The sequence below is a fragment of the Acanthopagrus latus genome, chromosome 15 (genome assembly GCF_904848185.1).
Source record: "Acanthopagrus latus isolate v.2019 chromosome 15, fAcaLat1.1, whole genome shotgun sequence".
In the NCBI taxonomy this organism is placed as follows: Eukaryota; Metazoa; Chordata; class Actinopteri; order Spariformes; family Sparidae; genus Acanthopagrus; species Acanthopagrus latus.
Window position 1 is genome coordinate 27,173,208 of NC_051053.1, and position 21,706 is coordinate 27,194,913.

Here is a 21,706-nt window from a genome sequence, read left to right on the forward strand (position 1 = left end):
CACACGGTTGCAAAGGGATGAAAAACAACGGGAGTGTAAGTGCCTCACTTTTCACATACAGAAGTGCAAACACACACACACACACACACACACACACACACACACACACACACACACATTTGTACCCAGGTATGAGTTTAAAATGGTTGATTTTAGGTAGAAGATTAAAATTGATCTGGAGGGATTTTGAAAGTTGGAGCTTATTTGGATCGATACACAACCTGGAAGACGCTCCGACGTCATAAGAGACTTTGAGGTTCACTGAGGTTCAATTTTAATTGTTTGGCTTCACTGTAAGATCTTGGAAATAAAGCTGGGATTGATTAAATTTGTGCAACACTAAAGTCTAGGTTAGATTGAAAGACACAAATTATAAACAGAGGCAAACACACGGATGATTTAAGAGAAGAGATACAAAACATGTCAGCAAGCCAGGATTTATTTCCCTAATTATCAAAGATCTGCACCGTAATCTGACAGTAAAGAGAGTGAGAACCAACAGGCCCAGCCACAGACACAGCTCCAAACAAAGACCATGTCGGCTAATTATATTCACAGTTTATATCTCTGCAGCCTCAGGGATTCACCACCTGTGTCTAATCAATGACAGATCAATACATCCTGCATTATGAGACCTTCCAGCCACAGTGGCTGGGAGTTGTGTGGGCTGCCTCCCAAAATTAACACTTCAAATAGCTGAAAGCTAACAGCGCCGACTGTTTTAACAATTGCACCAGTTGGAAGCGCTCGATGTTTCAGCTATTTGTCGCTGCAGTTGAGTTTAATCATGAACGTAACCACGGCAAAGAAAATTACATTTTAAATCTACAAAATTTAAGATTATATAACTGGAGTTGTGGACTGCTGGTCCGATACCGACAGTATGACACATTCAATTGTAAAATAAGTGGTATTTTCCAGCCACATGATGAATTGTGTCTCCATGTATTGCATTTATTAAGCAGTCATCATAGTAAAACATCTTTTCTTTGGGCATGCATCTCTACTCCTACACTGCAAACTGTTGGCCAGTAGGTTTGTTTACAGCGCACACTAACTTTAAATAGGCAGGAGGTCCAAGCATGACTGTGTTTCAATTTCACTTGCCAGGGATGATTTCGAGGGTGTAAGTGACTTTTTGATGTAACAGATATGATTGTATTACAGGTAAGGTAATGACCTCCGGCTCATTCCCTCAGCGCTGCCAGTCCCTGCATTAAGAGCCCGTACTGATCCTCGCTGTTTGTTTGGGATGTTACTGATAATGGAGTGGTGCTGACAACCTCTCCAGTCACCCTGAGTTATGACCCATCGCAAACAGACACCCACACAGGCACCAGATGGTCGGCCCTGGCAGCTCGCAGCCCATTAACACAACATGTTGACCAGGTTCTTATGAGCTGTTAATGGACGTCAAACATCACCTGGGTGCCGGAGCTGCTGCTGCTGCTGCTGCTGCTGCTTCTGACAGGAGGGATGCTACACACAAACTCTGCAGCTTGGAGAACAATATGTGAGTTTGTGCATATAGGTTTATGTTTGTAGATAAGAGGGATGTTGTTCATCTGGCAGGTCGAAACATTAATGATTATACTTCTCCCCAAACATGGTAGAGGGAAAAAGTTTGAATAATCAGCTTGAATTCTTCCGTGATCAAGTTTTAATGGCCAAAAAAAAAAAGCATCAAAACATCCACAGAAACGTTTGAATCCACTCAGCAGTCGGTGTTGATTCTTATGTTCAGTTTGTGCTGAACACTCAAAGTTTCTCCCTGACAGAGCTAAACACACCTCTCTTGTTTTTTTGCTGTATCTTCACAGAAAGTCGCAGTTACAGGGAGTTTTTGCAAACAGCAACAACTTCTTTTAGGGACGTACTGAACGTGACTGTGAAGCTCACACACACCTTCAGCTTCTTGCAGACGGCAGCTTCCAAAAAAACTTCATTGGACAGATTAAAGCAGCTGTAACAAATCTCCATTTGAGATTTTTGCTAGTTAAAAGACAAACAGACCACTGGTGGAAAAAGATTATGCTGCAGGAGTGATTTGGGAAATGTGTTAATACAAGTTTTTTGTGTTGGGATCTTCCTCTAATAGTGAAATCCATGTTGACTACAGCTGCAATCCTTCAGGAGCCTGCAGAGTAATCTCTCAAGCTTACTTGTGGTGGCTGTTACATTCTCAAAACCTTGAGTGTTGCTGTAAATCCGAGCAGAGCTTCAGAAAATCCGCTAAAATCCAGAGAGCGCCTCGACAAAGAGACGCAGAGGAACATCGTCTCAGTATCAACCGGCTGTTGACTCAGGAAACTGGTGTTTTACCAGAAACTGAGTTAGAGTTACATTCCACAGTTACAGTTTGAATATGCAGGTACACCTGATTGACTGTGCACCCTGCAGGACAGAAAGACTGGGAACATTACACCACACATACACATCTGGTGCTGAACCACTCTGAATGATGACCTGTCCACTTTGATGCAGCGTTGAATGTTCATTAATTTTTCAAATATTAATAATCCATACAGTACACTGATGTTGTTCACCTTCAGAGACAACAGTGAGCAACAGGAGAGGTCGTCTGGATCACAGAGATCAAATGGGTCAAAATCAGCCCATCTTCATGAGTCTGTGTGTGTTTGTATGTGTGTGTGTGTGTGTGTGTGTGTGTAGGACCACTCATTGCAACCTTTTGAATATTTGATGAGATTACAGCATGAGATGAGGCCTTCTGTTGAGTAGGGACTGGAGCGAAGCCTCCTCTCTACGGAGGGAATGAGCTCATGTTCTGCCTGTTATGCTCCCAGTTAATCGTCCACTTATATGTAATAAAAAGAGCAATGCTTTCTGTACCAGTACTGACTGTCAGAGACAGTCCGATCAATACTGCGATCATGCAATCGATCGATGCCTCAGTTTGCTTTGTCATCAGATAAAGGTTAAGAGCTGCACAGAGAAGAAACTTCAAACAAAGTGCACGTTTACAATCTTTTAAAATTTGAGGTTTTTCAACTCTAAAAACAGACTCAGGCGGTCCTACCTCAGCAATCCGCAGGATGGAGTCTCCATTAATGTCGAAGTTTGGTGAGTAGGTGATACACAGCAGGACCTGCAGAGGGAAACAAAGGATTTCACTTTCTGACAGAGAGATAAGAGGAGGAGAATGAACGTGTGATGACTGTTGCTTTTTCTTTAATTGTGTCGGGGAGACAAATTTCACAACTCAGGGAACCAAACTGCAACTGATGTAACATCGGCGCAATCAAAAGCACCGAGACAAAGTTAGTCCGCGCTGAGTTGAACACAAATTAGTAAGATCTGCCAGAACGACAGAGACACAATGCAGCATGACGCTGAGCTCTACAGAAGCCAAAAAAAAGGAAACCATCAAAGAAAAAAGCTGCAATGCAGAGCTCCTCAGCTGCCAACCAGATTCACATCCATCCTCTGGTTTTATGGCAGGCCTGCTGCAGACCGAGCGTGCACGGAGCAACAGAGTGCAGTCCTTCTGCAGAAACACAAGCTGTCTGGGGCTGAAACAGCGTGTTCAGACATCCCCGGGTCTTACCTTCATGACCTCCACCTGCAGGTCTTCGTGGAGCGAGGGGGTGACTCTGATGGCCTCCAACATCTGGCTGAGCAGCTGCTTCTCCAGGACCTCCACCTCCATGGTGACGCCGCCAACAAACCTGTCCTCACACAGGAGCTTCTGATTGGAGAAGAAGAAAGACATTTTACCGCTGCACTTCATCAACTTCCCCATGATACACATTGTACACTGTATTCTCTACAGCATGGTACTAAAAATGCTCTTGTTTGCAGAACATGGTGCTGGTGCAGTGTCTTTATGCCCAATTTCATTATTTTTCAGTGTTTGCAACCAGCCTAAGTCGTGGTGGGACTGCTTATGTGGGAGGTGATTACGGGCTAATGATGAATTCTATAACACAGCGCAACAGCACTGCAAGCAGAACAGCCAGTTGTCTGACTCAGTGATGTCAGTAACAGCATTATCCGTCTGGGATTTGCTCGCCTGGTAGCAACAAAACACTGAAGTGAACTGACCTGAGCACAGGTGCATTTTATTTCCTATAAATGAAACTTTGCAGCTGTAAAAGAAGATTGTTATTCTGTATTAGTTGCTGGAAGTCACAGTTCTGCTGTACGTTACTTTACCTGCATCCCGGTAAGCGCCGTCTGTCCCAGTTTGGTGTTTTTTGACTCCAGAGCCATCTGTAGCGGCAGCAGGCAGCGCTCTCTGGAAGCACACAAACAAAAACACAAACCGCTCATGACAGCTCTGTTAACACCAACACATTCAGTGCAACTTCCATTACTGTAGTAACAGAATCCAAGATTGTGTGTAGCTACAAGAAATCTGACTGCAGTTTCACATGAAAAGGACATAACGTAGTCGTGTACCTGTAGCTTTCAACAGACTAGAATCACATCTGTGCATCTGAGTCGACATGCAGCCTGTTCTGTATCCTGTTGTGTTCTTCCATGATTTCACCTACTGCTCCATCCCGTACTGCCTCGTATTAAACCCAGTCAGAGTTCACCTCTCCAGACCAGACTGCTGCTAAAAGGAAAGTTTACTGTTGTCCCACAGCTTCAATATTTAATAGGAAGTAAAGTTTTGGAGGACTGAGGAGCAAAACACATCAGCAAAATCTGAGAAGGTCTGGGTCTCTGCTGCTACTTCAGGTTCAGAATATCAAATCACAACCGTGAGCTTCTGTCTTCTGACTTCCTGTTTCACATACACACAGATCTAGAAGTTCAAATCTGCTTCAAGAAGAACGCAAATCAAAGAGAAACCTTTTCATTATGTCACGCGCTTCACACTTCGGCTCACTTTAAAACAGAGACACAGACTTCAAGTATTCAATCAAGAATCAGAAGAGGCCAGCAGCTGTACACTTTGAAACCATCTTAAAGGAGAGTTAACAAGACACAGTCAGACCACAGGAGGACGTTTGTGCCTGCAGCCGCAGACACACAGAGCCGTCTCTGCTGACAGTGATGAGACTGGAGGTGCAGTCAGGCAGCCAGTGTCTCTGGGCTGCAGACGAAGTGCAGACACCCTGCGATAACTGCTTCGAGCTAACGCAGTTAGTTTCTGACAACGTCAGTTTCAGACATTTCACAATGAGATTCTGCAGAGACATCAGAGCAACGAGCACACCGAGTCCACTCAACGATGCCAACGAGGCACGAGGAGCTTTAACGTTTACGGATCAATAGAAATATCACGAGCATCTGAGAGAAGCTGATTTTCTTTATTTCATATCAGTGTGTAGCATTACTGACACAAAACCAGCTACATTTATGTTGTAATTTTCAGTTCCACGATATTAAATATATACGATTTGATAATTTAAGTAACTAGTTACTTTACAGATTGCCTGCTGCATCAAAGCCAAAGTAACACATTTTTAATATTTCATCGACAACTGGATTTAAAAAAGAAAACACAGAATAATGCTGGATATGATCTGATAATCAGTCAGGACCATGGTTGAGTCATAGTTCACAGTAATCTTAAATATATATCTTATTTACTCTTTAACCACATTTAATATGAGACACTTTCAGTTTTACAACTTAAAACAACATCTTGACCTCTGATACTTGTTACAACACTGCCTGAGAGTAATCTGGTGCCTTTAACGTCTCTTGTTCATGTTAAATTGTGCTCCTCATGATTCTTCTTTTATTCTCTACACTTTGCTTTTTAACTCCAGGCGATGATACTGATGATATCTGACAGTGGAAACAGTTGAAGTCAGCTGTGGCGCGCTGCTCAGACGAGTTTATTTATGGATTCACCCAAAAAAAAATAAAAATAACTTCTCTCACTTAAAAATAAATTGTGAAAAAAAACCGAAAGGACGCTGTGGGAGAGAGTCGGTTACACAACACAGCAACTGTGTTTGAATCACAAAGCTGAGGAGGTTTTTTTTCCCATTTCTTGGATCTTTCTTTGTTTACCGCTGCACACTGGCTCGCTCTTCCTCTCGTTATCTGTAGTCGGCTGAGTCACAGCGCTGTGCTGCTGGTCGCAGGCCACAGGGCTTCATCTTCAGCTGTCACGACTACACGGGTTCAAACGGGCTGGAAGGAGCCACGGTCGGTTCTGAACAGCCTCAATGAGCTCACACGTTATTCACAAGCACAAAGTTAACACCGCACAATGGAGTATCCTGCTTCAAAAGACACAAAGGAACGATTAATCAGGACGAGAATCTCAAAGCCAACCACAAGGCAGCATGACGGGCCCATAACCCATTTAAAAACTGTTCTGAAATGTTCAGAGAACCAGCGAATTCAGTACTTCTTCCAAGTTATTTATACGACACAAAGCATAAAAAACTTTCCTTTTCAACCCAAACATGCATTTTCTCAATCAAAGCTAGCATTATTCTATCAATCAAGAACCTCCCACGGCAGCTGCCCTGCAGACAGAACCGCCGCTCCGTCCTGTTCTGCTCCCACAGTCTGTTCCACGAGTAGGTGTCGTCTTTGTTCGAGCCCATTTTGTAATAAGAGGCTTGAAATCTTTTTTGTGGTGACAGAGCAGCTCGCTGGCTGAGAACCACCGCACTACATTACCAAGACATTATCATCAATATTTAATCTAATAATCTCTAATAAAACAATGCAGGTTATTGAATTAATAATTTATGGCATGTTGAGCTGCAACTGCCTCCAGAATTTACGGCACCTTCATCGCGATCCGACGGCGACCAGCAGCAGCTCTCCTCTCACTCGACATTTACATTTCATACAGCACTTGACATAACTGAGTGAGCCTCAATGCACAGGAACATTTCCATGACAAGTGATGCAAATATTCCTGCGCTCCTGCAATGAAAAATGAGGACACAGAGCCATTCAACCAGAAGAAATGTGCACTGTTAGGTTTGAGCCCGGCTTCTGGCAGCCACACGGTGCTGGAGGTCCACAGCGTGTTTGGCTGCAGTCACTGAAGAGCTGTCTGCATTTGTAAATGTCCAGTTTGAGCTTATCAGCTTCATTTAATAGACATGATGAGTATAAACGGAGGTGAAGTCAACAAGAGGATCACCTGGAAAACACGATATAATCCAAAACAGAACAAATGTAACATTCAGGGTGTTTGTCACCACACACACAGGAGTTACTGATCCAGCTTCTTTGTTAATATCATTCTAAAATTAATTTCCACTGTTAGTTATATTAATTAAAATAACAGTGAGCTGAAACCACAAATGGGCATGTGCAAGCTTTTGTAAAAAGGAAGGATACTGTACAATCTCCTGGTTTATTTTCCTTTTTTGTCTCTCTTTTCCTTCAAACAGTCGTTCAGTCATCGTACAAACTCAAATACTCCAATGAACAACACATAGTTCCAGTGATGCTACAAACACTGAAAAACATGTGGCTGCGTCATCGTTTTCCAAAGATCTTTGATTACGCCTGTCTGGATGTAAAGACGGAAAACTGAGTTTCTGAAAATCCAGGAATCTATTCTTCAATTTTCAGTTTCTCGACCTGCTGTGTCCGTTATCTAGTTTGCAGCACTGCTGTGATCAGTGTCTTCCTGACGCAGGAAAAACCCTGGTGGGTGTGTTGAAAACACAGTTTCAAGTTTCAAGTTAATTTCCTTTATAGAACACTCTGAAAGCTGGTGGGGGGTAGCAGAGGTTTGATAGGAGGTTAGAAGCTGAAGAGTTGCATCTGTTTCTTGTCCTCTTCTCACTGAAGGACGTTATAAACCTGCCAGTCCTTAAAATCTTCCAGACACTGTTGTAATTTGCCTGCGATCCCCTGATTTGGCGAACTGAGGAGGGGAAGACCTGCGTGTCATCTATAGCATATATCTGTAGCAGTGACAGGAGTCCAGGAATAAAATATTGGCTCTATCTTGTTCTGGTTTGATTGTTAAGGTGTTCCTGATAGATTGTTGTGTGAACCACCTCAGGTATTTGTTTAAAGGTTCACACACTTGACATTCGTTGCAGGGTCGCTGTGTTGGATTTGCATCTTGGATGGTTCATTTAAATTCATATATTCTCTGCCAGTTTACTGCAATGTTTACTAATGTGTAAGTGATGTGTAACTGCCTCGGTTCAGTATTTGCATTATCGTCTCCGGAATGATTCGATCATTCAAATTCATTCAAACCACACGTGTGGTGTAAAACAGAGGCGTGCAAACCGCCGAGCTCAGAGAACATTTTGAATTTCAGTATGCGGTTATCTGCTGGCTGCAGGCTGGACAGTGTGTGTGGCTGAAAGATGAAACTAACTCATTCAAACATTTCAGGTGCTCTCAGAAACCCTCAGGCCCAGCAGCTCTCAGCTCAGATGGATTAAGTCACCGTTGGTTCAAACGTTGTTTTCAGTCACCACAAAAAGAACATTTCCAGTCTTGTTTAATGTTTGTTAATAACGAGCTTTGGTTTCATGTCTCGGACACTTTGAAGTGAAGTGAACAGAGCTGGACGGAAACTAAATCTGTGTCATATAACTTACCGAAGTTGCGAAGGGGAGATTTTGGCTGATCCATTCTGAGACTGGAGAGTTTCTGTGATCGAATGCAACAAAGAAAAGGAAACACGGATTAGAAACAGCCAGCAGACACTGAAGGCTGCATCACAACGACATAAAGCAAAAGAAAACACCAGTTCGCAGCTGCTTCGTGTTCAGTGTGCTGAGCTCAGAAACACTCAGAGATTTCCTTTTACACAAAGAGACAACAAAGCTAAAGTCAACAGAACTTGACAGTATGAGCTCAGACACGATGGCTGTGAATCTCACGCTGCATTTCAAATATATATATATTCAACAAACAAGACCCTTCTGCCAATGAAAATATATTGGCACACTTCCTCGTTTGATTAAAACTGCAGTAACCAGCTGCTTTAGCTAATTACTGGTGCGTTTTTAAAAAGGAAACGATACACTTGAGACGTCTTCCAGATGTCCTACAGTGCGTTAATCTTGATGCTGAAATGAACTTGGATAGCTTGCGTCTATAAAAACCTTCAGTGATTTCACCTTGGCGTCACACTGTCAGCCAACAGAGGACACACTGCGGATTATTTCGCCGCTAGAAACTTGAATTACGACACTTGCTGAGGTCTCTAAAACATCACATAACTCCCGTTACTCTGCACAATGTCACGCTGCGTACTCGCTCCAAGGTTTCCTGTACGCTCACCTCCCCGTGCACTGTTCTGTATATTACAGTAGATGTGCCTTGTGGCTGTGTGTGTGTCTAAGGTGGAGTTCACAGGGTCATCAGGCATTCATCACATTCAGAGTCGACTACAAGCTGCATGTTGATTAATGTTATGGGCGTGTCTGCAAAAACATTTCAAGGCCGTGGGTGATGAGGCCCGTTTGCACTTTCACAGGAGCTGCACTCAGCTGCACCGTGGATACACGTCAGTCAGAGGGGCAGCAGAAAGGAAAAGTAGTGCGCCATGTTCTGCATGTGATCACCAACAACACCTCCATCCAGACACACACCACACATCTGAGTGTGCGTGCAGCAGTCACATGCGTGGCTCCAGTTTCTTTGGTCACACCTCATTAGGTTTAAACATGGCCTTGGAGTGTGTGTGTGAGCATTAATTCAGTGTGTGTGTAAGATTACATGATTGTCCCCTCATCAGCACAATCTGAGCCCATTCTCTACCTGCTGCCTCACCTGTCACCAAAAGGTCAGGCTGGCTCAGCGCTCCTATTAATAACTATAATAAGCGCCGGTGTTGGAGCCGCTTCCCTCCATGCTGAAATGGCGTTTCGTATATATTTTCTTTGTGTTTGCTGCTAACCGGTTCAGTGTCGTGTGTTCTGACTGCTGGTTCGGAGACTTTTCTGCTTCGTTGAGGAAACAACTTCTGGGGAATAAAATCACTGAAGTGTGCAAACAGACTAATGAGACTTCTGAAGGTTCAAAGTCCAAAACTTTTCCTTTTTACTTGGAAAAAAAAGGCTCTCGGTGCAAAAAGGTTTTCATCTGAAAACTTTTAATTGGGTGAGAGAGGACTAGTGAGTCATTCACACACATCAGTCCAGACGCTTGTTCTTGTTATGCTGTTAAATCTGTTTTCTGGATCTGACAGCTTCACGCCTTCTGTTCTTTATATTTCAAATAAAGATACACAGACTTTACTGTTCAATAAGCTCTTTTCTGCATGATGTCATCACATCACTTCCTGTGAAATTATCATCAAGTGTTTCCTGCTTTTAAAAGCTGCATCACAGTGACCTGAACTGACCGATCTACGTGTTCTGATACTCGTCTTTACCCTGTTAGTCATTTTATCGACATCACTAACGATGATTCACCAGACAGTCATTTGATCTGACTCTAATTTATCTCATTATTAATGTTCTCTACGATCGTTGTTTCTGCGGCCACAGCAGACTGAAGTACAGCTTCAGGTTCTCCTTCAAATTCCATCTGTGTTTACACAAGATAGTCTGCCCTTAAAGGGTAACGCCACCTATTTTACAGATTAAGGTGTGTTTGCAGGTCTTGGGGAAAAAAGCCTTTTGTGGCTCCAGAGGAAGCTGCTTAATGAGTGATGTCACTCCCTGGCTTAGTTGCATTGTGGGTAATGTGGGCACAAGATTTTGAATAGTAAGATAAATGTGTGGAGTAAAAAATTCACATCTGTGGCTCTGCTGTATCGATTTAAAACATGTGTTTGTCCATAATAAGTCCAACAGTGTTACAGGACTGCTTTTCAAACATGGCCCCTACATTTACCCACAATGCAAATCTCTCCTTACTAAGAGTTATCTTACATTAAGGGGGGCAGTGTGTCATTCTGGGGAAGAAATGCAAAGCCTGCCACACATAAACAAAGTGAAACCACGCTGTCCTTTAAGGTCATGAAAATTATTATTATTATTATTATTATTATTATTATCATCAAACTATGTATTTGGTTTGTTTGGGCATGGAAATCTTTCCTCAGACCTACATAGTGCTCCTTTAAGAGAGCTGCATGGTCCAATCAGATCCCTTTACTTAGACTGTCCTGAATATAGATCAAATTAGCTAAAAGGTTTCATTTCAGTCAGAGCCAGAATCAAACAGCTGGTGCAGCTACATCTACCCCACCTGGACCTGGACCTGGAGACCCCCTCCACCTGACTCCCACCAGGCTTCGGGGCTGACCACCTTAAATAAATCCTCGGCTCGTGAGGCGGACAGATCCCCCCTCTGCTCGGGCCTGTCAGATCCCTGCAGCTGCTCCCTGTTGGGCTTTAAATCTAGCTGGTGGACCCGGTCGCAGATCTCCCCACATCCCCTTCCCTCTGCCCCCCACCTCCCTGCAGCCGGACAGCCGGGGGGGCTGCTGCGCACTCACCGCAGGCGAAGACGCAGGCGTCTCGGATCGCTTTGTGCTTGTGGCCGGACGCGTCTTTCTGCAGCTTGCGCAGGATTTCCTCCATAGCTGCTCCGAGGGAACAAACAGCGGCTTAGCGGGTCTCTGGGCGGGTTTGTGTGCGTGTTGCTGTCTGGTGGGGATTTTTTTTAAGGGTGCCGTGACAGTGACAGCATCCCTGACCCCCCCTGATGAAGACGATGATTCATTCCCAACGAGCAGCCAATGATGTCAGGCCAGCCGTCAGTGCGCTGGAGGTGGAAGGAGGAAGCGTCCGAGCGGTTCGGATGAATCCACGGCTACAGATCCGACACAGAACCGCGACGACCCTCCGACATCTGAGCGATGATCATCACAAACGCTGTCCCTGCAGCGGGGGGTGATGCAGCGGACGGACGCCCTTCTCACCGCGGCGCTGCCGTGTTTTGAAATCCGGTCCGGCTGAGACTCTCCGATCCTACCGCGATCCACATCCGGTTCCTTCCATCCACACAAGCCGAGCCGCTTTCTCACCAGAGGGATGAACCACAGCGACTGCTCTCCAACCTGGCAACACAGGATTTACGCCGCTTCCTCGAGTGGCAGCCGGAAACTGTGGCGATGGATGGATGGAGTCACTGGAACGGGTTTTTCCTGTCTGAGCAGGGCGACAGGTGGAGGAAGCTCAGTGAGCTGCCCTCAGGTGACTCTCCCCTTCACAATAAGAGCACGACAACAAAACCCCTGACCCACATTACGACTGAATCCATTAATAAATACAGTTATATTAATTATTTAAACATTTACAGTAAATAAAAATGTGGTCGATAGTCAATACAAGTTGTTGTTGTTGTTGTTCTTTCTTCAATTACATCATTTTTTACATTTTCTCAGAATCAGAAACGATGTTCTCGTGTTTAAACCAGCACCAGTTCCACAACCAACACTGTGTCTTAATAAACTAATGAATAAAGTTATATGAGTTTAAGGATTCACAGGCTTTAAAACTCAGGCTTTAACCCTTCATAACACTTTGAAAGAGCATGAATTTGATCATACGGTTTAATGAAAAGTCCTTTTAGATAATCCCAAGCCTTTTATAGCCCTTTTCAACTACACTTTATAATCATTTTTCACAGTCTAACAGTTTGATATCTGGGACGTCGTGAACCAGCAGCTCGTGAATGTGCCAATGCAAAAATCGAGTCAACAGATAAACTTCAGCCAGCGGCAGGCTGATGCTCATATTCAGTAATTGTTACATCACTGCTTCAGTCATTCATGTATTCTGAACCAACTGGATAAAAAAAACTATTTGTATTTATCACTGGATGTTGGACCATCTGTGATCGTGGCGACCAAAACAGGAATCTGAAGCCGGACGATGATGTTCTCCAAACCCTGACCATGTGGGTTTTGTGCATGAACCTAATGAAAGCATCAGCACGGCTCAAACATGAAGTTACAACTTAAATAACTGTTAGTTTATCTGCAGTAATGAAGAAACGTACCTACATGACATTTATCCAGGTGACGTTCATCCTCTGTGGATCATGAACATCTGTAATCTACAGCCACACTGTCCGCATGAGGACAAAACATCTGTGTGAAAGAGATTCAATCTGCTCTGCTAATAATTCTAATAATGTATCACACTCAGAGCTGCAGGTACAGAAAGTAAACACATGACCAACAACCTGCAGAACATGAACTATGTGTGTGTGTGTGTGTGTGCGTGTGTGTGCGTGTGATGCATGTGCTGCACTCTGGATTCAGTCACAACTTCCTCCTAAATGTTTCTTTACAGTTGGTTAATGTTTCCTAACTCCTCACCGGACAGGTATATTAATCAACATCTCACATAACAAAAGACTGAAGGAACGAACGTGACCTCCATAAATCCAGTTTAATGTGCTCGGTAAACAATTTGCAGCTGTGCAGGAGCGAGTGACATGATTGAAAGTTGGTCATTTATGTATTCATTTATTCATATATTCATTGGCTTGATCCGCCTGTTCCTATCGGGATCATGGAACGGGGCAGTAAAAGAATAAGGCCGCAAAAGGAGGATGAGATGATAAAAACGAATGCAACACTGACAGATGGTGAGAAACGGGTACTGAAAGGTCATTATATCAAATCCCAGCTCGTGTGTTAAAACAACACCGGGGCTCGAACAATAAAGTGATGAGAGTGATGAGCTGGATTGTACTCAGCCGTGACTCTAACTAGGAGATAAACACACTTTTTATAAAGACAACAGTGAAGCAGGAAGATCGTCAGTGATTCTAAAGTTATGTGGAGCCGAACTCCAGATAAAGATCTAAGATTTGGATTTTCCATCGAAGAGATGCTAAAATGTAGTTAAAAAAAAAGTGAAATCTTCACTGTAGCTGCAAAGCTAAAAGTGTTAGCATGCAGCCTGTCTGATGAGGGTGCGATCCTTCAGGAGACCTGGAGTACATCAGTCACTTCAGTAGTTTTCCTTGAAAAACTTTGTTCAAATATGTGGTTTGTTTGTCTCAGAGTTTTCTTTTGTAAACTGTCTGAAAAGTTACTTTTTGATAATGGCCAAAAGTTCTTGGAACCTACTCTTCATCAATATCTGTCAATCCATAACCAAAGACTTTATTCTGCTGCTCGACTGGTTCCTCAGCTGAAGGACTTTTCATCTGCAGCTGCTTTGAATGAAATGTTTTAGCAAACATTATCAGTGACTCTCAGGAACCTTATTTAAAGTAAAGACGATATAAAAAGTAAAAAGTGCTGCTGGTGTCGATCTGTGGCCTTTGCTGGTTTATATTCTCTAACTGCGCTGCTGCTGCGGGTCAAACAGCAGCAGTGTTTGCAGAGTAGGCATCATCTCTTTAACCACTGATTATATTATTTATACACGTTCACTTTTGTTTTGATCCCACTGTAATGCACGCCGTAGCCCCATTAATGGTAAGAAGATATAGGTAGGGTGGAAGGGTGATGCCCGACCAGGTGGCTGCTAATGGACGACGTAGAGGCCAGAACCATCTGATACACACACATCTGTGTGCAAATATCACACCCTGACATCCTGCATCCAATCATGGACGAGTATACGACCAAGACTCTCCAAGGGGTCCTGATAAAGATCTAAGTGGCCACGATGAATATTTGTGAAGGTTGTGTCTTGCTTCTGATGTTTCTTCCTCCCCTCGATGACCTCTGGTGACCCCAGCCTGAATACTGCCATGTGTAAAGCTCGTGGGACAAAATCAAATACAATACATGGAGATTTGTTAAATTCCTGTTTAAAATAATAACAATTTTGAACACATGACAGGGAAAATAGCGAGTTCCAGCACTGAACTACAGCAGCAGCATGTAGTTGAGGCTTGTGGCTGCTGGGGGGCGCTACTGTCCAAGGCTACTGGCGGCATTAGTACCATAACCACGTATGGGGTTATCATACAATTGAGCCCGGATTAGAAAATGATGAAAAGGCTGCGGGAGCAGTTGAGGTCCCTGCTCTCACCTCCGGCAACATAAATCTTAAAGGTTTTAGAAGTGAGATGAAGGCAGCGTGTAAATCTTTGTCCTCAAACTTTAATTTAACGTCACGTCTTAAACTGTAAATATGATTGAAGAGAAAACCAGAACATCAGCCGTCTCAGCAACACATCTTTCAAATTAAACTTCATGTAAAAGAAATCACACGTCTTTAGTCTTAAAAGTTAAATGAATTTAAATGATAAATATCACAGAGACTCTGCTGCTTTCATCCCAAACTCTGACACAATGTTCCTCAGTTTCCTCAGATGGATTATTTGTGTAATAGTAGCAATTTTCTTGGATGCCCGGCGGCGGCCCGCTCTCTCACACCGTCATTTATCCTCCATTCACATTTCTGCAATCTCTCCCATTGTGTTCCCCCCTCTCTCTCTCTCTCTCTCTCTCTCTCTCTCTCTCTCTCTCTCTCCTGTGTGTGTGCGCGTGTACACCGAGAGGGCGCGTGAGTGGGGAGAAATGCTTTAAAACACAGGCAACACCGAAAAAAAAAAACACAAAAAAACATTTGAGATCCGAAGAACATTTCTTTGTTCTGCACAATTACGCACGGTCATCCACGGGCACACTTTGTCCTTGCCAAGACATTTCCGGTAGAATGCACTCCGACAGGCCCGGGGGATTTTGTTTTCCGTGGACCACTGACTTAATGCTCACACACTAATTATTCGGCAGCCTATAGGCTATCCAACATGCCTTTTTGACGTCACGCGTCAACTTTTCTGATATGAATATGCGCGCACTGCGGTTTTTAAGTTTCAGTCTCTCTGCACATCAGGCGGGAACGCGGGATGGGAGCCAGATTGGCCGCAGACAACAGGAACATCATATCGTATTTTATAGGTCAGGTATTTTGGGAATGTGCCTGCGGCGCGGCGCGCCACGTGCGTAATGACGAGTCTGCCTCAAAATATAGGAATTTAGGCGTCGAGGCTTTCTGAAGGAAAAGAGGGTTTGTCAGAGTAGTTTGTCCTGAGGGGGGCTGTGGAAGGGAATTACTCATTTCTCACACCAACATTGGCACATCTGTGCGCGTCTATGTCACCACCGGACGGGTCTCCAAGTCCATGGATAAAAAGGAACAGAAGGCAGCAGAATGGTTGTTGTGGGAGCGAGTAACGGAACCTTCGGCAGTGGCAACATGAGGTCGTCATTCATGATAGAGGACAGGGTCGGTGGTGAAGATCCCGGGGGCTCCACCAACATGATGATCTCGGAGGCTCTTGCGCCCCGGCTGCTGATGATTGCGCAGGGCGCCGCAGAGGCTGCAGCAGCGGCAGCAGCGACTTCTCCGTCCACCTCCAGTCAGCCGCAGGTCATGGAGACGAACGGGACCCGCTGCGGCGAGCAGATCCTGAGCTACGGCCGGGTGGAGAAAGTCCTGATCGGCGGGGTCCTCACCATGCTCACGCTGTCCACCATCTGTGGGAACTTACTGGTGGTCATCTCCGTGTGCTTCGTCAAGAAGCTGCGCCAGCCGTCCAACTACCTGATCGTCTCTCTGGCCATGGCGGACCTGTCAGTGGCTCTGGCCGTGATGCCGTTCGTCAGTATCACGGACCTGATTGGTGGTCAGTGGATATTCGGACAGTTCTTCTGTAACGTTTTTATTGCCATGGATGTGATGTGCTGCACCGCGTCCATCATGAGTCTGTGCGTAATCAGCATCGACAGGTGAGCTGAACTTACTCATGTCTTTACCAAAGTGAAGTTTTTTGGCATCCTTAATGCAGTAAAACAATGTGTCAAACAGTCAGATTATATGAAAGATATCTGAGGATTATTTAGACACACGGCAGGTGTGAGAGTTTGTGGTCTTCACAGAATCGGTTTACTTTTACGCATCGCAGCTTTGGAAAAATATTCTCCACGTTAAGATTTTGTCTGAAATAAGACACATTTTGGCAACATCCTATTCTATAATCCCACTCCCCCCCTACACGCGCGCGCACATACACATGCGCGCGCGCACACACACCATATTCTTACAAAAATCCCATTATGCAGTCTGATGTGGTGTTTTGTCGCTCAGTCATGGGATTTGGTCCGGGCGCGGAGGCTCACTGTGGCTCAGGGTCTCGCTCAAGGGCACTCAGACAAAATTGGTGAGGATAAGGGGATCAAACCTGTGACCTCTCGTCTGGGGTCTTTGTCCATTGTGTAACACATTCCCTTTCTCACTAAACAGCATGTTTGAAGTGAATATCAGGGTCAGTGTGGGAGTTGGAAGCATTCAGAAGCAATGTGCTGTGAAAAAAGACTCAAATTATCCCACATTTAGAATTAAATCTATTGAAATAAATGTTTCCGCTTTTATGTTGGCAGCAGTTTAATAACATTATGAAATCATTTCTCCAACACACACGCCTGCGTCTCTGCTGCAGGCTGTTGGGTTGAATCCAGGCTGTAAATGTTTGTTTTAAATCGTATTTTTCCACTGAGATTTCTGACTGTGAACATGAATGTGTTGATACTATCGTGTGTTCTGCCGGTCAAACTGCCCACGCACTGTGCACCGAAGACCCGGAGCTTTTATTTAACACTGAGCGGTTTGCTGATGACATGTGGCATCTAAGATATTCGGCATCTTGGAGCTCCCTTTCATAAAAATTCCCAGTTTCCCATCTGTGGTTTGCATATGGCAGCGACAGATTGTTGTTAAGCACCTTGCTCAAGGGCACCTTGTTGAAGGTCAGGGAGCATCACTTACTCAGGGTCGCATGAGGCAAGACGGTGTCTTTGTGTTGGACTGGAAATAAAAGAAAACATGAGAAATAATTTTTGACTGCGTGTTTGAATGAACTTTCAACGTGTTTTTCTCTGCAGGTATTTGGGAATCACTAAACCCCTGACGTATCCTGTCCGGCAGAACGGCTGCTGCATGGCCAAGATGATCCTGTCAGTGTGGCTCCTCTCAGCCTCCATCACCCTGCCGCCTCTGTTCGGCTGGGCGCAGAACGTCAACGACGGCAGAGTCTGCCTGATCAGTCAGGACTTCGGCTACACCGTCTACTCCACAGCTGTGGCGTTCTACATCCCCATGTCAGTGATGCTGATCATGTACTACAGGATCTACCGAGCAGCCAAACTCAGTGCGGCCAAACACACCATCACCGGCTTCCCCAGGGAAGGGGAGCAGGGTTCAGGGGTGGCTCCGCGAGGGGGAAGAGGTGGGCATGAAGCTCGCCAACCAGCAGTGTCGGGAGAAACAGGAAGCGTTGAAGGGACAGAGGCGGAGGTGGAAGCTGACGAAGAGGAGGAGAGCTTGGACTGCGTGGCAGCTGCGTTGAAGCTCCAGCGCGAAGTGGAGGAGGAGTGCAGCACGCGTGTTTCTCGCCTGCTCAAGACTGGTGAGCACCACCAACGCCGGAAGAGGAAAAACCAGTCCATCTTCAAACGGGAGCAGAAGGCTGCAGCCACTCTGGGCATCGTGGTCGGTGCGTTCACCTTCTGCTGGCTGCCCTTCTTCTTGGTGTCCACCGCCCGGCCGTTCGTCTGCGGCGTGGAGTGCAGCTGTGTGCCGCTCTGGCTGGAGAGAACTCTGTTGTGGCTCGGTTATGCCAACTCCCTCATTAATCCCTTCATTTATGCATTTTTCAACCGCGATCTGAGGACCACCTACAGTAACCTCCTGCGGTGCCGCTACAGGAACATCAATCGGAAGCTGTCAGCGGCAGGCATGCACGAGGCTCTGAAACTGGTGGAGAAGCCAGATACTGACGTGTAAAAGCTGTAGCTGATGCTGCACAGAAGAACAGAGACAATCACCAGGGGAAACGCCCTGTGGGCTTAAGCTGTGGCACAAGGTCACCACGCTGCCAGACTGGTTATTTCCCCTAATTTGTACAATGATTACTGAGGTGAGATGAGGCGGGATGCTGTAATTAAATGGATGCACATGAAGGCGCACAGAAGAGAATTGAGGATTGAGAAAAAAAGGAGAGAAAGTTGAACTCACTGGCAATGAATCCACCGTGCAGCTGCAGTGGACTCCCGATTTCTGAAAGTTCATTTCCCTCGTGGTGACGTCCAACATTTGTAACAACGGCTGCCACCTTGATGCAGTCAGACTGGTTGCTACCCTGCTGAACAATCCTTTTGCACATCATATTGTTACAAATGTATTTGGAGCAACACTCTGGCTTTGTATCAGCCGTCACCATGGATGGAAATGATTAGTAGCCAGTGTCTTTTATTTCCAGTTTGAGCCAAGGAAAACTTGCATTCACAACAAAGAGATTTCAAGTTTGTGGAGCTCAGTTGCTGGTGAAGATACACTTCCAGATGTTATCACGGTGACACTGTTTTTCACTGCTTCTAAAAAAAAAAAGAGCTGATTTTGCTTCAGTGGCCAAGTTCAACATGTAAAATTTGTACACAGAGTTTCTGGAACAAACATTATTTCAGAGGTAAAAATGGATCTGAATGAATATCTAATGTACCTGGTATGAGTTCATATATTTCAAAGATGATTTTTTTCTCAGTATCTGTGTTGAATGTGCCAAAACCTGCTCTGTTTTCCCAAAACAGGCTTCACAGTAAATGTTGGCAGTGTGCGTTTTCTGCAAACCAGGGACATGTTGAAACTTCACATTTCTTTACATTTCCTTTCCTTTCGTGTTATCGTCATGCAGGGGCGCACCTGACTTCTCGTGAAACAAAATCTGTCTATTTTCAACACAAGCGTGGCTGTAAATCGTCTCGAGGTCTCATTCGATATATTAACTGGTGTCACAAAGTCTCCATCTGTGGTCAGCTCCACCCCTCGTCCCCTCCACCTCCTCACATCAGAGTCTGGTCACAACCATCGGTGGTTTGCAGAAATGTTAACTGCCAACATTTTATCCTGGCGACTGGGCGGGTTTTCCTTTGCTGGTCTTGGCCAATTATTTATTGCAAAACAATTAGCTGATCGGTCTGATCACTGAAATCAGGCTGATCGCTCGTGAACAAATGTGCATTCAAAAGAGAACAAAGTTGTGAGGAACTAGTCGGACGGAGGCTCAAACGCTGGAGATGAAGATGCTTAGAGAGAGAAGAACTCTGTGCCTTTTCCCTCTGTTATTGTAAAAAGGTTGGTGGCAGCACACGAGTCTTTTTTCAAACTATGCACCACATGTTTCAAAATTTGACATGATGTGTGACAGCCGCCTGGGCACTCTGAGTTGATTACGGCTCGGTCACACTACAGCTCGTATAACAGGCACAATCCAGGACCAGGCTAATTAGAGAGTGGATCACGGTTAAAGCTTTCAGAGTGGCCTACTTTTCTCGACACCGTCAATTATTACAGGACTATTTCTTTAATGATCATCAGACTGATATGTGTCTGACATGGTTTCTGAAGAAAAAAAAGGATAAAAGTATAAGAACCACATTGAATTCCTTAAAATTACCCATATTCCTTCTATTATTAAAGAAATCCAGAATATGTGAAGATGCAAATATCTTTAAACTGCTGGACAAAATGTCTCCTTGTTCACTGTAAAGTTTACTCTCCGTGTGTGTGTGTGTGTGTGTGTGTGTGTGCGCACACTGGAGGCTTCCAGGTGTTTGCTGAATACTGGACCAGGATCGGCGTCAGAACTACTTGTGATGTCACAGATCATACTTGTAAGGCCCCGCCTCTTAAAAATCTGATTTTCAGTGAGCGCAGAGAAAAAAATTCACACTTTGAGCACCAAATAATAGAAAACAGCCTCCTGGTGTTAACACTCTGCACAGTGAAGCTCAAACATTTAAGTGAAGGAGGACTTTGAAAAAATAAATACCCATGTCAGCTTCTCAAAATTTGACCATAGACAGCGTGAACATCAGCTCATAATCAAAAATCAAATCTGGTTAAAACAATCTGAAAATATTATTAATATTTAAGAGGAAAAAACTGTCTTGGTTACTATATATTAAACATTTAACGTTAAAATATTGAAGCTACTCTGCTTCATCAGGAGTGTGTGTGTGTGTGTGTGTGTGTGTGTGTGTGTGTGTGTGTGTGTGTATGATCAGAGTTGATTGACAGTTGGCTGACAACATGCATGACATCATCTTTTTCAGTGGTGCCCGACTCACTCCACAGCAGTGAGAAAAGTGAGGATACAACATGATTAAAGAAAATACCAAAGTTTGAAGAAAAGCAGTTTTCATACACAGCCCCGAAACACACTTTAAAGGAACAGTTCACCCTAAAAATGAAAACTCATTGCCTGCTACCCCCAACATGCTGAAGGAAAGTCAGGTGAAGTGTTGAAGTCCACAAAGGTTTCCTGAAAACAGCATGGCAGCGTTCTCCTGAACAACTGAAGCAGATGGAAACTTGTTTGGAAAAGTATAGAAATTTCTAGAAAATCATAAAATGGTTTCACGTGGTTCATGTCCACATGTCTACATCACAAATTTAGTTTAGATTTACACTTTGAGCTGTGAAGCTCCAGAAATGTTTTGTGGACTAAAAAACTTCACACAAGCGCACGGCGAGGAGATGATGTCTGAATTTTTGTAATTTTAGAGAAAAATATTCCGGAAAATATGTGTTCAACTCTTAAAAGGTTATCAGACTTGTCAACTTGATGATTTGCAGGTATCTGATTGGTGTTTTCAAGCCCCTCCCACAGAGATTAGGAGACTCCCAGCTCAGTGTCATCCTTGTAAAGCACAGGTTCACAGATATTCACAGTCAAGTTGTCCAGTTGTTATTAATAGTGTAATTTAAAGTGTAACCAGTTAATCCAGTGTAGACTAACAGGAGGAAGCTCTCGGTGTATGTTGAGTGTGAGCAGCCTGAACACGACAGCTGGG

At 44.4% G+C, this 21,706-nt stretch overlaps 2 protein-coding genes across 3 annotated transcripts in view; one reads left to right on the forward strand and one right to left on the reverse strand.

The window, feature by feature from the left end:
* arfgef3 (ARFGEF family member 3) overlaps positions 1–12,282 on the reverse strand; it is a 40,920-nt gene extending 28,638 nt beyond the window's left edge. The window contains exons 1-5 of one of the 2 annotated variants that reach the window (XM_037124073.1): positions 11,375–12,282; positions 8,520–8,571; positions 4,177–4,258; positions 3,569–3,709; positions 3,041–3,109 (exon numbers count right to left, since the gene is read on the reverse strand). In XM_037124073.1, coding sequence (XP_036979968.1) covers positions 3,041–3,109; positions 3,569–3,709; positions 4,177–4,258; positions 8,520–8,571; positions 11,375–11,459 — 429 coding nt within the window. In that variant the 5' untranslated portion in view covers positions 11,460–12,282. The remainder of the gene's footprint in view (positions 1–3,040; positions 3,110–3,568; positions 3,710–4,176; positions 4,259–8,519; positions 8,572–11,374) is intronic. The other variant, XM_037124074.1, reaches the window with a different exon arrangement.
* A 3,097-nt stretch (positions 12,283–15,379) lies between these two features.
* On the forward strand, positions 15,380–19,341 carry LOC119033689 (5-hydroxytryptamine receptor 7). Its single transcript, XM_037124088.1, has 2 exons — positions 15,380–16,585; positions 17,738–19,341. Exons 1-2 carry the CDS (start codon positions 16,008–16,010, stop codon positions 18,636–18,638), a joined length of 1,479 nt encoding a protein of 492 aa, XP_036979983.1. The 5' UTR covers positions 15,380–16,007; the 3' UTR covers positions 18,639–19,341.
* The last annotated feature ends 2,365 nt before the right edge of the window (positions 19,342–21,706 follow it).

Coding starts and splice junctions, on each gene's coding strand:
- LOC119033689 (XM_037124088.1), top strand. CDS start 16,008: ATGGTTGTTGTGGGAGCGAGTAACGGAACCTTCGGCAGTGGCAACATG. Junction 16,586..17,737: donor TGCGTAATCAGCATCGACAG/GTGAGCTGAACT, acceptor TTTTCTCTGCAG/GTATTTGGGAATCACTAAAC.